Source organism: Camelus dromedarius, chromosome 31, assembly GCF_036321535.1.
Source record: "Camelus dromedarius isolate mCamDro1 chromosome 31, mCamDro1.pat, whole genome shotgun sequence".
NCBI classification, from domain to species: Eukaryota; Metazoa; Chordata; class Mammalia; order Artiodactyla; family Camelidae; genus Camelus; species Camelus dromedarius.
The window spans coordinates 3,778,064-3,794,518 of NC_087466.1; the positions used below are offsets into that span (position 1 = coordinate 3,778,064).

The 16,455-nt window shown below is 52.1% G+C and overlaps 2 protein-coding genes across 9 annotated transcripts in view; both read right to left on the reverse strand.

Moving 5' to 3' along the window:
- The window catches only part of LOC116149956 (immunoglobulin lambda-1 light chain-like), a 151,152-nt gene extending 149,062 nt beyond the window's left edge, over positions 1–2,090 (reverse strand). The window contains exons 1-2 of the mRNA XM_064481427.1: positions 2,025–2,090; positions 1,589–1,884 (exon numbers count right to left, since the gene is read on the reverse strand). Coding sequence (XP_064337497.1) covers positions 1,589–1,884; positions 2,025–2,070 — 342 coding nt within the window. The 5' untranslated portion in view covers positions 2,071–2,090. The remainder of the gene's footprint in view (positions 1–1,588; positions 1,885–2,024) is intronic.
- LOC116149951 (immunoglobulin lambda variable 1-40) overlaps positions 1–16,455 on the reverse strand; it is a 269,579-nt gene that overhangs the window by 143,651 nt on the left and 109,473 nt on the right. Inside the window, exons 1-2 of one of the 8 annotated variants that reach the window (XM_064481421.1) lie at positions 14,536–14,679; positions 14,097–14,389 (exon numbers count right to left, since the gene is read on the reverse strand). The exons of 5 other annotated variants lie outside the window; for them this stretch is intronic. In XM_064481421.1, coding sequence (XP_064337491.1) covers positions 14,097–14,389; positions 14,536–14,581 — 339 coding nt within the window. In that variant the 5' untranslated portion in view covers positions 14,582–14,679. Of the gene's footprint in view, positions 1–10,454; positions 10,757–10,902; positions 10,964–14,092; positions 14,390–14,535; positions 14,680–16,455 lie in introns of those variants that run through there. 2 more of the 8 variants (XM_064481418.1, XM_064481417.1) reach the window with 2 other exon arrangements.

A 16,455-nucleotide genomic window follows, 5' to 3' on the forward strand; every position in this document is an offset into this window, starting at 1 on the left:
TTTCTCCCTGTATGTTTGATTTTTTCTTCCTTCCTTTCTTTCTCTCTCTCTTCCTTCTTTCCTTTCTTTCTTTGCTTCTTCCTTCCTTCCTTCTTTTCTTTCTTCCTTCCTTCTTTCCTTTCCTTTCCTTTCCTTTTCTTTTCTTTTCTTTTCTTTTCTTTCTTTCTTTCTTTCTTTCTTTCTTTCTTTCTTTCTTTCTTTCTTTCTTTCTTTCTTTCTTTCCTTCTTTCTTTCTTTCCTTCTTTCTTTCTTTCTTTCTTCCTCCCTTCCTTCCTTCCTTCCCTCCTTTCTTTCCTTCTTTCTTTCTTTCTTTCTCTTTCTTTCTTTCTTTCTTTCTTTCTTTCTTTCTTTCTTTCTTTCTTTCTCTCTTTCTCTCTTTCTCTCTTTCTCTCTTTCTCTCTTTCTCTCTTTCTCTCTTTTCTCTGTTATACCTATAAACTGACTTGGAGACACTTAAATCCTTTCTATATTTGCTTTTACATTTTCTTAAATGTAACCAGGGTGGCCTTTCATATGGGGCTGATTATCTCCACTACTAGTGTGAGTTCTTCAGACTGGTCACCCTGAGGCCTTAATTTGGAGCTTCTCCCTCTGACTGGGGAGCAGCCCTCTTCTGATGTTTGTGTGATTCTGTGGAACTTCCTCCAACATCTTTGGTGGCTCCTTCCTCAACCTCAGGATGATTCCTCCCTCCTCGGAGTTCATCAGAAGGTTAGGACTATTTGGAGGCTGCAGAGTTCTCTCTGTGCAGGTCTCGTCTCTGATACACTTCCCTCCAGATGATCCATTTGTTTTTGGGATCCTTGGGAATTCACTCTGAAAAATGCATGCACGAGGTTGAATGAGATCTCTCTGGAAGGAAGCAAGGGAGGCCACTGGTCACAGCTGCATTGCGGTGACGGCTGAGGACTTGGGTGGGGGACGCTGCATGTCATCCTGAACTGAGGCAAGGACTTGGAGCCTTGGTGTCAGGCATCACTGGACCTGAGTCACACGCAGGGAAGGGGCTGGACCTTGGGGGAGCCCATCTCTACAACAACACCCAACCTGGTCAGGGCATAGTTGTGAGCTGGCAGAGTCTCCAAAAGCAGTAGGAGGTGGATCAGCATGAAGGAGAGACTCCACAGTGTCTGCTACACTAGTTTGATCTGCTCAGGGACCTAGGTTGCCATGGGAACCTAAGGCTTCAGGAGCTCATATGACCTGGGTGGTTCTGGGGAGCAGTCCAGGAGAATTGGGCTGGTGAGTGGCCAGTCACCGTCACATGGAAATCCAGGGTCCATTACCACTGAGTCTGTGTCTCCCTCTGTCTGTTCTCTCATTCAGGCCCTCTTTCCCCAACTCGTTTCACAGCCCAGACACCAGGACATCTTGGCCCAGCCACCCTAAGGCCAGGTCTGATCCACCGTGTACAGAGATGCCTGGAGGGCAGGGCTGAGGAGGGAAGACATCCTGGGAGCTCAGATCTGGGGGAACCTGGCTGATCTGTCACTGTTTTGTCGACAGGCTCCTGGGGCTGGAGGAGAGGGTGACACCGATGGGGAGGGGGTTTGTGTCCCACTTCCCCATCTGCCTGTGTCACTGTGAGATTATCACTGCTGTCATATGACTGACAGTAATAGTCGGCCTCATCGTCTCCCTGGGACCCGCTGATGGTCAGGGTGGCTGTCTTGCCTGAGCTTGAGCCAGAGAATCGCTCAGGGATCCCTGAGTGTCTTTCACTATCTTTGTAAATGACCAGCACAGGGGCCTGGCCTGGCTTCTGCTGGTACCACTGAGTATATTTTTTGTCCAGTAGGTCTCCAGAGCAGGTGATCCTGGCCATCTGTTGCAAGTCCACGGACACTGAAGCCTGCTGGGTCAGCTCATAGGAGGTCACGGAGCCTGTGAGAGACAAGAGAAGAGGGGGCTTGAGGATGAAGGGCCCCTTCCCTTCCTGCCCTGAGGCTGTGCTTGGGCTGAGCTCCTGGTTTGGAGAAGACCAAGCTGAGAATCCACTGAGGGCAGAGCCCTGGGGGCAGCACCTGTGCAGAGAGAGAGGAGGGGCAGCAGGAGGGGGGTCCAGGCCATGGTGGAGGCACCCTGAGCTCTGCCTCTGAGCCTACAGGTGGGGCTGCTGTCTGGAGGCCTCTCTTATCCTTTGAAGGGACATCCTCATGCAAATCTACTTCCTGGCCCTGTGTCCTTGGTGATTGGCTCCCAGCTGAGCAGAGAGCAGCTGGGCTCAATGCAAGATATCAGTGGGGGCCCCACTACCAGGCCCAGGCCCAGGTCCCAGAAGTGCCTCTGATGCTGAGTGAGGAAGTGCTGCCCCCTGCCCCCTGCCCCCAGCACGTGCAGGCACACCTCTGTCTGGGCCTGGGTGACACCGGAATCCTGTCTAGTGCTGAGGGCATTGCATGGGGGGCTGGGCAATGCTCATAGCATTTGCTGTGGGGACAGAGGTCACCAAGCTTCTTGAGAGGCCAGAATTCCATCTTTGGAAACAGCTAAGTTGGTCTTGTTCTCCTGAGCACATTGTGGGTCATTTATGTCGTGGTGCCTGTTTTAGTGAAATCCACTGAAGAAGATCGCCAGGATGTGGGGTGATAGAGGAATCTTTTGATGACACCGGAAGCAAGATTTATAAAAGGAAAATTTGATAAGTTGAATCTCACCAAAATTAGAATCTTTTGGTTTTCAAATATTTTTAATGAGGATAAAATAAACAAGTAATAGACACATAGAAAATTTTGCAAACCGTGTATCCAACACACACCTAGTGTTTAGAGTATGGAACGAATTCTCAGAATTAAATAGTAGGTCTTAACCAACACAGTCCATTTAGAGAATGAACAAAAGACAAGAGCAAGTATTTCATGGAAGAGGATGCAGAGACGGGAAACATGGAAATACGCTGATAGGTAGCCATGAGGGTGATGCCGGTGCAGCAGCATGAGGGACACCGGCACACCCATCAGCACGGCTGAAGTGAAAAACTGTGACAGCCCGGATACTGCATAGCCGTGGACAATAGGGTCCCTCCTGCGACGTTGTTGGGATGTGAACTGGACTAGTCATTTAGAAAGTGTGGAAGCATCTGAAAAACCTAAATTGCAGTTGGGACCTTATGATCCAGCAACTGCTCTCCTGTCACTTTAGTTAAAGAAACGAAAGCTGGTGATCACAGAGAGCCCTGTGCATGGCTTTTTGGAGTAAATTCCACACAACAGCCCACAAGGGAGACCGATCTGATGTCCTGCAGAGGGTGGCTGGGTCCCAGACCCTGTACCTGAATATTGGAACAGTACTCAGCCCTGAGGAGAAAGGGACTCTTAGAGCACAGGGCAGTTTTGAGAACTCTGCAGGGGGTTATGCAGAGTGAAAAATGGCAATGCCAAAAGCCTGCATTCTCTATGAGTCTTGTTATTATTTCTTTGTAGAACTTCTGAACAAAATTAGAAATGAAGAACTAGGTAGTGGTTGCAGGGGTTAGGGGCAGGGATTGGGCACGGGAGAAAGGAAGTGTGTGTTGTTATAAAGGTAAAACACGAGGGGCCTTGAGGTCGTGGAACTGAGTTACTCCTTGACCTCTCTGCTAGATTTCAAACTACATACATGATATTATCACACAGAACTAAGCACACACACACACACACAGACACACACAGACACACACACACACACACACACACACACACACACACACACACAAATGAGTACACATAATGATGGGGTACTCTGAGCTTGAACTTCGGGCAATGGTTTGATCAAACACTTGACCAACAAGATGCACAGATGACAAATAAGCCCATGAAAGATGGTCACCATCAAAAGTCACTTAAGAAATGAAAATTAAAACGTGATGCCACATAGTACACGCAAGAATGACTCTGATAAAAACCTAATATGCCCAGAGCTCAGGGGGTGGGAAACAATGGGAACTCTCCTCAGTGGCTGAGGACCACAGAAAGCAACGTCGGGCACCCACGCTGGATAATAGTTTGCCAGAGTCTTAGACAGGCGCTCCTGTACCTGCCGTAGGGGCCATCAATTCCATTCCCAGGTGTTTCTCTGAGTGAAGTGAAAACTTACGGCCACAAAGTACCTATAACAAGTGTTGTAAATGCTTTTTGTGAAATTGTCAAAGAGTGGACTCTCGATCCAACCCTAATTTTAGAAGCAGTGGAGGATAAACCAACTGAGGTGCATCCATGCAGCGGAATCTACACAGTAAGGGGCCTGCAGTGAACTATTAGCACCGAAAACAACACAGACAGATCTCAGGTGCATCCCACTGGGTGAAAGAAGCCAGAATCGAAGGGCTCCCTTGTGTATTGCATTTCATGATGTTGTGACCAGGACCCAACTGTAGGGACAGACAGCAGACCAACAGTCCCAGAGGTGGGGCTGGAGGAAGTGACGACTCCAAAGGCGCCCGGGGAAATTATGGGAATGACTGAGCTGCTGTCTGCTGCAGTGGTGGGATGCTTACATCTCTACATGCATTTATAAATACTCATAGAAGTGTTTCAAAAAATTGTGATTTTTAGTGTATGTAAATTATAACTTAAAAAAGAAAAAAGAAACAGTGGAAGAATATTCCCAAGGGAAAAGTCTCACTTACAGTTTGTGAACAGCAAGTCCAGAGAAAGCAGAGGACACTTTCCTCAGAACAGGGAAGGAGGGAGGGAGCAGGTGTGGGCAGAGACGGACCCTGGCCTTCAAGGCTGTCCCTGCCAGGCCAAACTGACCATCTCTCTCAGACCTTGGCTCTTGGCAGCCCCCTCCCTGGCTGGTCTAAATCTTAAGCACAGAAGGAGTAGACTTCATTGGTCCCACTTTTCCATCTGTGTCCTTACTCCCTGCAGTCTGTCCCTTTGTCTTTCAGAGACTCCTTCAGACTTTCTTACAGTTCTTAGCAGCACAGACACCAGGGGTGTGGAAATGCTGGGACCCACATGGCGGTGGGTTTGTTCCCTTCCAGTTTTCCCCTTCCCTCCAGTGTTAGGGGACAGGACGTGCCACACGAGAGGACATGCAGGGGCATGTTTGGGACAAAGACACTGCAAACCCTTGGAGAGAACAACCCTTTCCCGGAGTGGGGGGATGTGATGCAATGACCCTGTGTCCCCTGAGAGTGCAGCCAGACTTGGGTGACAGAGGTCCCTGCTGGACTGAACCCCAGGACCCTCTCTACTTCTGCTCCCCTCCCACCCTGTCCATCCATCCCCGGGAGACCAGTCACCCCACCCCTCCTGCCTCAGTCAGGCTATAGGGAGCTCCTGGACTCTCCTTGTCATCCCACTGTCACTGGGGGCCCCGCTAAGGTGCAGGATGCAGCCATGAAATCCCATGTGACCCGGTGAGGTCAGGGCCCAGGGTGAGGGTTACTTTGGTCAACACAGCTGCTCGCCGTGGACCCAGTGGTCTGGGTGTGCATGAAATTTTCTGCCTGTTCAGTGGCTCAGATGAGCAAGCAGATTCTGAGTCTGATGCTGGATAATCTGGTGACCACAAAAGGAGATGCTGAGGTAATTACCACTGGTCAGATGTGTCCCACTGACTGTCCTTCCATTCAGGACCTCTGTCCCCTATTCATGGCCGATTGAGACAACCCCAGGACACACTGATGCAGCCAGGCAATGTTTCACCCCTGATCCAGCATGTGAAGAGCTGCCTGGAGGGCGGGGGTGGGCGGAGTGCAGCCTGGGAGCTCAGATCTGGCGGAACTGGGCCAGACCTGTCACTGCTTTGTCCACAGGCCTCCTGGGGCTGGAGGAGAGGGTGACACAGATGGAGGGGGTTTGTGTCCAATTCCCGATCTGCCTGTGTCAGTGTGAGCATTATCACTACTGCTGTCCCACACCTGACAGTAATGATCAGCCTCGCCCTTGGCCTGGGCCCTGCTGATGGTCAGGGTGGCTGTGTTCCCTGAGTTGGAGCCTGAGAACTAGTCCGGGATGCCTAAGGCCTGGCTGTTATCACCATATATGACCAGCACAGGGGCCCGGCCTGTCTTCTTCTGGTACCAGTAAGCACTTTTACTTCCAATGTTGTCCCCAACACAGATTATCTTGGCAGTCCATCTGTCCCGGATTCACTGACACCGAGGGTGACTGAGTCAGTTCGTAGGAGGCGACAGAGGCTGCAGGAGAGAAAGCACACCTGGGCTGGAAGATGAAGGACGTTTTCCCAGGAGACCCCAGCAGCTGACCTGCATTGGGCCCCAGGGGTTCCCTGGGCCCCCAGAGGCCCCTTCCATCAGTCTCACCCCCAGTGACCCACGGGCATGGTGGGTGGATGGAGTCCGTGAACAAATGAGAAACCTGCCCCCCTTTCTCTGGCAGGTGCAGCCCCTCGGGGCTCACACAGCACTAAGCAGTGTGGGATGTCATCCCTTCCAGCCCCTCATCCTGCAGCAGGACCACCAGCCACCTTCCCCCACTGGCAGCTCCCTTCTGAGCTCAGTCAGAGCCAGGCTTGTCCCCAGCCCTGGGCGGGTGTGGATGTGATCCTAGAGGCAGCACCTGTGCAGCGAGCCAGGAGGCCGAGGAGTAGAGGCATCCAGGCCATGGTGGAGGTGCCCCGATTCTGCTCCCCGAGGGCAAAGCTGGGCAGGTCTCCCCCCAGGCCTCTCTTATCCCCTTGCTGGAGAGAGAGCTGCTGGGTATGCAAACCAGCCAGCATCCAGGGGGAGGCCTGAGGGGCTCTGTGGTTTCAGAGAAGGGCTCAGTCCCAGTCCCAAGGGACCCAGAGAGGGAGGGGCGGGCCCTGAGTCTGCGCCCTCAGCACAGGGGCTCCTCCTCTGCCTGCTGGTCCCAGAGTCTGGGGACATGTCCAACCCTCACTGTGCCCTGGACTCACTCCTGGACGGCACGGCCACTGAGAGCCCAGAGATGAATCTGTTCTATTTCAACCCATCTGTAGGTGACACTGTGAGGCTTAGACAGGTGCAGGGTCCTACCCCTGATCACAGCTCCTGGGCTCCAGAGAGGGGGTAAAATTCGTGCTTTGACAAAGTACATGGATTGTTCCAGAGCCATCATGCTCTGTGTCTGCCCTTGGCTGTGAGCTGCTGGGGCAGGCTGCATGCTGTCCTCAGTGTCCGTATTTTGCATCCGGGGCAGCAACTGACCGGGAGCTGAAAGAACTTTTTGCTCTGTAGGAGAGTGAGCGGTGGCTCAGTGTTTAACAGCTCTGCCAGCGAATGGTTATCACAATCAACATTCCTTCCATTGCTGCGGAAAATATATAAGCCATAAACATAATTATGTTGTAGATCCAGAAGAGTTTGTTGAGTGACTGCTGTGTGTCAGGTCCAGGGAATCGGGAAGTGGGGAAATGTGGTCCCCTCCCTCTTCTGTGAGGGGGGAGTGGAGGGACAGGTTGGGGATGGTGGGGGAGCCTCCAGGGAGCAGGAGCAGCTGCGTCTGGAGGACCTGGGCTCTGAGCGCAGGGGAGGAGGGGATGTGAGATCACAGGGAGGACTGGTTGTGGACAGTGATGCCTTTTAGCAGGGTATACGTGGGCCGGACATGGGGGTGGGGCCAGGAAATTGGCACCACCTGTAAGAGCCGGACTGGGACACTCGGAGACAGAAAATGTGTATTTGAGAGCGAAGGTGACACTGTAGAAGGACACCTGACCTCCAGTGTGAGGTGGTGGTTACATACCCCCTGCATGTGGATCCCCTGATGCACAGGACACGCCCACTGCAGGTGAATTTGCCGAGTGACTCTGCTGCCCCCTGGCGGCTGCTCTGCATATTGCTGGAGGCTCAGGGCGTCCTCTGTCCTGGTGCAGATTCAGAACCACTGCTCAGGTGTGACTCCCCAAGCAGGGATGGCGGGCCCCAGGGCCTGTCGTGCTCATCTCTGCGTGGCCCCTGCCTGCCTCAGACCAGGCATGAGGGGCTGAGGCTCGCTATGAACATATGAGCAGGCTCATTTGCAGGGGGAGACGGCCGGACCCCAGCAACATCACTGCACAGATCTCTGGGGTCACGGGAAGTTAATGCGTCTGGTTCTGGGCTTGGTCTTGGGGGACACATGACACAGGCACTGACTTTTGGTGGTGCTGGCTGTTGGTGCAAAGCCAAACAAGGGCAGAGGTAGCTAATGCTCCAAAGTCAGAGACAGGACGACACCCACCCACCCAACATTACTTCAGATCCACTTTCTTCTAGCAGATAATCCTTCCTGCAAGTCAGTGTGGACAAGACACAGACCTGGCCTTCAAGTTTCCATCTAGATGGTGGGGTATCCTAGTGGACACTCTTGGGTCTGGGACAAAGGAGAGAGGCCCCCCCAACATTATTCCCATGTCTCATCTTCTCTGTTCACCTGAAAGTCAGACGATGGCTATTCTCAGGTCTCTCTCTTCCAGGGCTGACCTTTGCCCCAGTGCTGGCGCCTGGTACCAAGACTGTGTGCGACGGGATCCTTGGTTTGGCAGGAGACAAGTAGTTCTGTTTTACCACCAATGTGGAGTTGGGTTTGGTCCACAGAGTCCCGTGGGACCAATGGAGTTAATCGGATCATGTGACAGAGACCGTTGGTGTTGGCCGATGATCCTGGTGTCCCTGGAGCTGAAAGACAGGGCAGCCTAGCGGTTGTCATTCATCTGTGTCAACACAGCACCCCATGTGAGAAAGACTTTTGCAGCTACTGAGCCCCAGTGGAATCTATATTGTGACTGTGAGCCCCTACGTCCCCTTGGACCAGACACACCTACGGGGACCAGGCAAGGCCTGAGTAGCCGGGTCATGGGTGGGCATGCGCAGTAGCTCTCTGTCCTCAAGTAGAGGAGGTTGATATGAAGTCAGGCCCCCTCAGGTCCTGAAGCCCCTGGGGAGCTGCCTGAGGAAGCGAACCAAACACCGCTGAGCCCAAAACCTGCTTCAATGTCTTTTCTCCAGAAACCTGCACCTCTGGCCTGGTGGGGAGATGCCTATGACCAGTGTTGCAGAGGAAAACCCTTCAGGCGGGTTTGGAGAGGTTTCCGGTTGATATGAGTTAGCCATTGGTCTTCCGCCCCCATTGAGGACATCCCTGAAGGACAGCAGTGGTGGAGAATTCTCCTGGATAGATGATTGACCATTGGAGCAGGTTACCTGGTCCACTTAGCCTGGACACAGAGGTGGCTGCAGGAGGCTGTGTGCTAATTTATGGGCTGAGACTCAGAGTTTGGCTGAACCATCAGAGACGTGGCAGGAATACAAGGAAAAGTTATAAGTAGAACCCCCACAAAGGGACCCGGAGATTCAGTTCTTTGTGTCCCATGAAATGCTTAGCAACATGTGTCCTGAAAAGGAAGTGGTATTAATAACCATGTGGACTTGAGGACCGTCTCTGTGGACAGCAGTCCACCTCTCCCTTCAACCATCTCCATGACCCGGCGACCCCATGGGAAGGGGAGGATCAGCCACGGGCTAGTCAGGATGGATCCACTGTCTACAGCCGACTTGCCCACGGCCACTTCTGTCACCAGCCTGCCAACAGCAGAGACCAGCACGGCTCCCGTGGGACAACCTTCCCTCGGGAATCTGCCAGAGACTCGGTGGTGAGTGGATGACATCAGACCTCTTCCAGCGTGGAAGGGGGAGCCCTGCTCTTACTGACAGAACTTTGCTGCAGACTGGGAGTTGCCCTCTCTGACTGCAGTGCTTCTGCCCCAGCTGTTCTCCCCGGACTCATAGAATTCTGAGTTTCCTCACGGGGCTTCTGACCGTGAGCTCATTCCACATCAGAAGAGGGGCTGCCATGGGCCCAGGCTCCTGGGCTTCACCGGTCCCACCTCTTTCCCCAACATCCCAAGGCTGCTGCCTTAGTGATGGACCAACAGCCGATGGAATAGCCGGTCACTCTGCCAGCAAAGTGCCAACACCGTGTGGGGGTGGGTAATGCCCTCCAGGTATGAGATATGCTCTAAATCTGTGCACAATATATGATGCTCCTTCCATCACCAGGATTCACGGGGCCAGGATTCAAGGTGAGGGGGTGGGAGGGCTCCACCCATATCATCCCTGGGACCTGCTGAGGACATTTGCTCCCTGTCACCTGACCTCCACCCTGCTGGCCTGGGGTCTTAGTTCTGAAGGGGAAATGCTTCCACTCAGAGACACGACAATAATCCCATTTCACTGAGAGCTAAGACTTACTTGTGATTTAGGGTTCTCCTGCCTCCCTGGACGTCCCTCTGTCTGTCTCCACTCAGGCCCTCCACACACTACACACACCTTAGGCACAGAAAAACCATGACAGCCCCATCCTGCCAGGCAGAAATCCACCTCTGATCCACCGTGTGCAGAGCAGCCAGGAGGGTGGCGGGAGGGCAGCCTGGGAGCTCAGATCTGGGGGAACCGGGCCAGACCTGTCACTGCTTTGTCCATAAGCCTCTAGGGGCTGGAGGAGAGGGTAACACAGATGGAGGGGATTTTATGTCCCACTTCCCCATCTGCCTGTGTCACTGTGAGCATTATAACCACTGCTGTCCCACACCTGACAGTAATAGTCGGCCTCGTCCTCGGCCTGGGCCCCGCTGATGGTCAGGGTGGCTGTGTCCCCCGACCTGGAGCCAGAGAATCGCTCAGGGATCCCTGAGGGCCTGCTGTTATCATTATAGATGACCAGCACAGGGGCCTGGCCTGGCTTCTGCTGGAGCCAGTGAGCATAATAGCTTCCTAAGCTGCCAAATTGGCAGGTGATACTGGCCGTCTGTCCCAAGGACACGGACACCGCAGAGGGCTGAGCCACTGCAGAAGAGGCCACAGAACCTGCAGGAGATGACAAGAGAGTGAGGGTGGGGATGTGTGTCTGAATCTCTAGGACCACGCACCCCACAGCATCCCCTGTGCTGAGCTGATGTTCAGGGCCAGGCTGATCCCTGGGTACCCTGGGGTCTGAGCCCTGGGGACAGCACCTGTGCAGAGAGAGAGGAGGGGCAGCAGGAGGGGAGTCCAGGCCATGGTTGAGGCGCCCTGAGCTCTGCCTCTGAGCCCACAGCTGGGGGTGGGGTCTCGGGGCCTCTCTTATCCTCACAAGGGACATCCTCATGCAAATCTACTTCCTGGCCCTGTGGCCCTGGTGACCAGCTCCCTGCTGAGCAGAGAGAGCAGCTGGGCTCAACAGAGGTTGTCAGTGAGAACCCCACTCCCAGGCCAGAGCCCAGGTCCCAGAGGTCTCTCTGGTGCTGAGTGAGTAACTGCTGCCCCCTGCCCCCAGCAGGTACACACACACCTCAGTCTGCACCTGGGCTTCCCCTCTGGGCCTGGGTGACACCGTCATCCTGTCTAGTGCTGCGGGCATCGCAGCGGCAGCTGGGCAGTGCTTGAAGCATGTGCTGCGGGGACAATGGTCACCACGCTTCTCTGAGAGGCCAGAATTTCTTCACTGGACAAAGTGAAATTGCTCATGTACCTTTCAGGAAGTCTTTTCTAAAAATATATCCATTTATTTTAGAAGAAAAAGTTAGATGATTTGTTTGGCTCTAGGGTTAAGCAAGAATTGTTTGGTGATGCCAAATAACATGATTCGAAAAAGAAAGATGAAAACATTGAACCCCATCAGTATCAACATCTTTTGTTTGCAAACTCTCTAAGGGGGATGAAAAAAAACAGAAATAACAGACTGAACGAAAACCTTGCAAAACACATATCCAGTGAACGACTAGTGGACAGAATATATAAACACGCTGAAATGTAACCAGTAAAAAGAAAAAAATGACAAGACTATTTCACTTAGAGAATGGCCAGTGGACTAGAAGAAACAGTTTGTGGAAGAGGACAGCGAGGTGATAATGAGCTTGTGAACAGCCCTCCCTTATCAGCCAGGAGGGAAATGCAGAAGACACCACAGTGAGGTATCGCTTCTCACCTATCAGAGGGGCCACGATAAAATCCAGACAAACCCAAATGCTGGCAAAGATGTAGAGAAACTTAGTCGCACATACATGACTAAGGGAAGTGTGAGCTGAATGCACTGTGTGCAGAATGTCTCCGAAAGAATTCGCAGCTTCTTAAAGAATTTACCTTGAGGTCACCATACACCCCGGCCATGCACACCTGAGCATTTATTTTAAAGAAGTGAGAACTTATGGTCACAGGGAAATTAGACGCATTAGTCCACAGATCCTGAGTGCGGACCAGCCCCGGCTGAGAGCAGTGCCGACGTCCTTCAGTGGGTGGCTGACTGGGTCTCAGACGTTTGGACCGGAACCATGGACCAGTACTCAGCCATGAAAAGGACCGGATGCTGAGCGCACAGGGCAGTTTGGGTGCATCTACAGGGGATTATGCAGAGTGAACAACGCTAATTCCAAGGCGACGTGCTATGTGATTGTATGTTTTTCCTTCTATCCATCATTTCTAATGGTTTTCTTTTCCCTCTGTGATTTCATCCCTTTCCTATGGTTCTATGTCAAGAATCTGAAGAAAGTTTGGAAATGGAGATCAAGGAACGATGTCAGGGGTTACGGAGGGTCCCGGTGCAGAAGGGAGAGCCCTGATCATCATAAGGAGCCCCCTTCAGCCTGCCTGTTGGGGAGGGCAGGGGGCTGTGCCCGGGTTAGAGCCGGAGGGTCTGTGGGCTGGGAGGCCACTCTGGCCGTGCAGGGCCATTTCCACGGGTCTTGCTGTAAAATTCAATCTGCCCGTGTCTGCCTTTTAATTGTGGGATTTCCCCCAGTTACCATAGACAGGATTCATAATACATTTCTGTGAAAATGTCTCATCTTGCTTCTTCTTTACTTTTTGTCCCATGTCTTCCTCATTGCTACTTTGCTTTTTCTTTATTTTTAATTAACTGAATATTTTTTATGATTTCATGTTCACTTCTTTTATGGCTGATTGGCTGAAACTGTTGTTTAAGTTGGTGCTATTTAAACGTTGGCTACCAGGCCCACTGGACATGCCAAACTTGCCCAGATATTACGCCGCTTCTCACGCAGGGCACAGACACGTCACCACGTGTCCCTCTTCCTCTCAGAACTTTGAGCTACACGAGCGTGTGTTTGCCTCACTACACATTGCAGACCGTGTTGTACACTGTTATTCTTTTCTGCTCTAGAGATTTCTTTAAGAGATTGTGATATGAGGCAGAGCTTCTCTCTTTGTGCACGTGGCCACGTATCTGACCTTCCCATTTCTTTGTGTGGATTCCTATTTCTATCCGGGTGAGAGGGGCCCTTGGCCATTTCAGGCTCTGAGGCTCTGCTGGTGATTGAGTCTCTATTTGGGGGTCTGAGAATGTTGTCTTCTGCCTTCCATTTGGACAGATATTTCCAGTGAGTAGAGTTCAGAGTGGACACGGCATCTTCTGTTGCTGTTGTGTTGGTTTGTTTTTGCTTTTTGATTCTAAAGAGACGGCTGCAGTGTCTGCTTGTGTCCGGTGGTCTCGAAGGAGGGAGGTCCTCAACTCACGGTGCTCCTTCCTCTGGGGAGAACGTGTCCTTTCTCTGCGTCTGCTGTTGTGAGTGTCTATTTGACACGGCTTCTAAGGACTCGACGTCAGTGTGTGTTGTTGTTTCCTTTGTGTTTCTTGTGCTTGGAGTTTGTGGAGCTTCCTAGATCTGTGGGTTCCTAGGTTCCATTGAAATCAGAATATTTTTAACCAGTATTTCTTCAAATATTTTTTCTTTCCACCTCCCTGACATATTTTCTGACTCTGAGATTCCAATGCACCTGTATTAGGCTTGTGGAAATTTTCCTACAACATGTGATGCTCTGTTTGTTCATTTTTCAAAGTTTGTTTCCCTCTCTGGTTTTGTGTCTTTCCCACGGTTCTATGTTGATGATCACTAAGCTTTTCATTGCTGTGGAAAACATTGTCCTTCTCATGCAGTGTAATTGCATCTCACAGTGGTTTTCATTCCTAGAGGTTTAAGTTTAAGTTGGGTTTTTAAAACATATCTCCCTAGTCTGTAGTGAACATAGGCTGTCATTCCTCTGCCCTCATGAACAAGTGGAGGAGGAGGATAACCATTGCTTGAGCATCCTTCCTGCCACATCTTATCATCTGTGCAATTTCATAACCAGATAGGAATTGTCTCTTGGGTGACACAGACAGGGAGGGGGTTTGTGTCCCACTTCCCCATCTGCCTGTGTCACTGTGATCATAACTACTGCTGTCATATGACTGACAGTAATAGTCAGCCTCGTCCTCGGCCTGGGCCCCGCTGATGGTCAGGGTGGCTGTGCCCCCCGATCTGGAGCCAGAGAACCGCTCAGGGATCCCTGAGGGCCTGCTGTCATCACCATAGATGACCAGCACAGGGGCCTGGCCTGGCTTCTGCTGGTACCAGTAAGCATAACTGCTTCCTAAAATGCCTCCTTGGCAGGTGATCCTGGCCGTCTGTCCCAAGGACACGGAGACCGCAGAGGGCTGAGTCAGTGCAGAAGAGGCCACAGAACCTGCAGGAGATGAGAAGAGGGTGAGGGTGGGGACCAGGGTCTCATCCCCTACGACCACGCACCCTGAAGCATCCCCTGTGCTGAGCTGACATTCAGGGCCAGGCTGATCCCTGGGTACCCTGGGGTCTGAGCCATGGGGGCAGCACCTGTGCAGAGAGAGAGGAGGGGTAGCAGGAGGGGGGTCCAGGCCATGGTGGAGGTGCCTTGAGCTCTGCCTCTGAGACGTGACAGCAGGGCTGGGCTCCTCAAGTTCCCTCTTATTCCCCTTTAGAACCTTTGGGGCTGCAAGTAGTTAGTGTTTATGCAAATGCCCTTCTCCTCTGGGGCTGAAATTTGATCCAAAGCAGTTGTGGCCTCAGGACATGTGACTCAGGAGGACAGACTATATCCCCCATTTCCTCCAAGCAGCTCCAGGGCAGGGAATCAGCCCTGGCCTCCAAACTTTACCCTGGAGGATTCCTGGAATCACTCGTGGATCTGGTGCATAGACGATTATCTGCTGATGGTGCAAGGTCCTTAGTGTGACAAGTTTCCTGGACATTTAACATTCTAATTATATTTACCAATACTTCCTGAACATGACTTTTTCCCTGTGTGGTCTCCAGCCTCCAAATCGGACATCAGCTCTCACACCAGGCAGGAGTGTGCCTGCAGGAATGTTCCACCTCTTCTTCTTCAAACAGCCCACACAGGACGTGTTTAAATCTTCTGTGCAGTCTCTAGGATTCTGTGCATAGCAGGAGTTCTTGTGCCCCTTGTCCAGGCTGTCACATGCTAATTTGAATACTCTCCTGGGACATGGTCTTCCCCTGGGAAGGTCACTATCTTTGCAGGTCACCCAGATCCTCTTTCATTGCACCTCTAGGACTTTGGACACTGGCTTGGTGAGCAAAGCCAGGCATTGTGAGGCTGTCAGGCTGTTCTTTCTTTCCATGAAGGAGAGACACATTCAGCCAATGAATGATCAGTCGGTGACAGTCCAGATACCAACCCAGTTCCTCCCTGGACCTCGTTTCAGATAAAGGCAAAGCCTTTGGTATAACTGGGTGTCTACTATGTGGTTGGGGAGGTATTTGGAAACAGAACAGGTGCTTTTAATGGTGACTGTGATTTACAGCACCCACACCTGGTAAAGCGTGATACTGGTGACCGAGTTAAGGTCAGCACTTCGGATAGAGAAGCGGTTGTTTGCCAGTTTCTTATGCACAGCTCCCCACCGCAGGCGACCTGTCTTCAGTGTACCAGCTCATCGTAGGCTGACCTGTGGACCTTTCATTCTCTGTCCTGCTTTCCCCACGGGCATCGTCCCCACTGTGTGGTGGCATCACTGGGTCTCCCCCAGCCTTACCTCTGCTCTTCTCCATCACTTCCGTGATAGGCGGCCCTCAGGCAAATCCCCCACCCAGCTTTCTGCTTGCCCCCAGGGCTGAGACCCAGCGGGGGGAGCACCTGCCAGATGAAGGGTGCATGGAAGCATGGCATGCTGAGGGCTTTATTTCTGTGTCCCTTCTTCTGTCACCCACCCTCCCTGGGTGTGAGGGTCATCCCAGCTGCGGAGGGCTGTACTGTGACACTGATGGGAAGTGCAAACGGTGTCTGTTGAAAAGAGTCACAGCTGGGCCAGTTACCCACAGACACAGACGTGGCCCCCCAGCGCCCCCTGCTTCTCGCACATCTCCTTTCTCCAAAGAGACTTCAGGCCTGAAGGACTCAGGTTTGGGCCTCCGACTCCCTGGGTTCTTTCTTGAAAACCTCTAAGTGAAATATCTCAAGTTTACGCTCTACCTGAGCTTAGAAGTCCTCGAGTCCAGCCAGTAGCTCACTATCAAATACTGTCCATGTCTTCTGGCACATTCTGACATAAAGGGAAAGCGTGTGGTCATTTGGAGACTCCCTTTTGGATTCACCCCAAAGTCTGGTTATTTATGTGGACCTGGGATTCATTGCTCTGGGCTGGATGTCTATTTAGTAAGTCTTTTCCCAATCCTTCGGGGAGCGACCAAGGGAAGACGGAGTCGGGGGATGTGACCCTCCTCCATGGGGCTGGGTTGGGTATTTTAGATGTG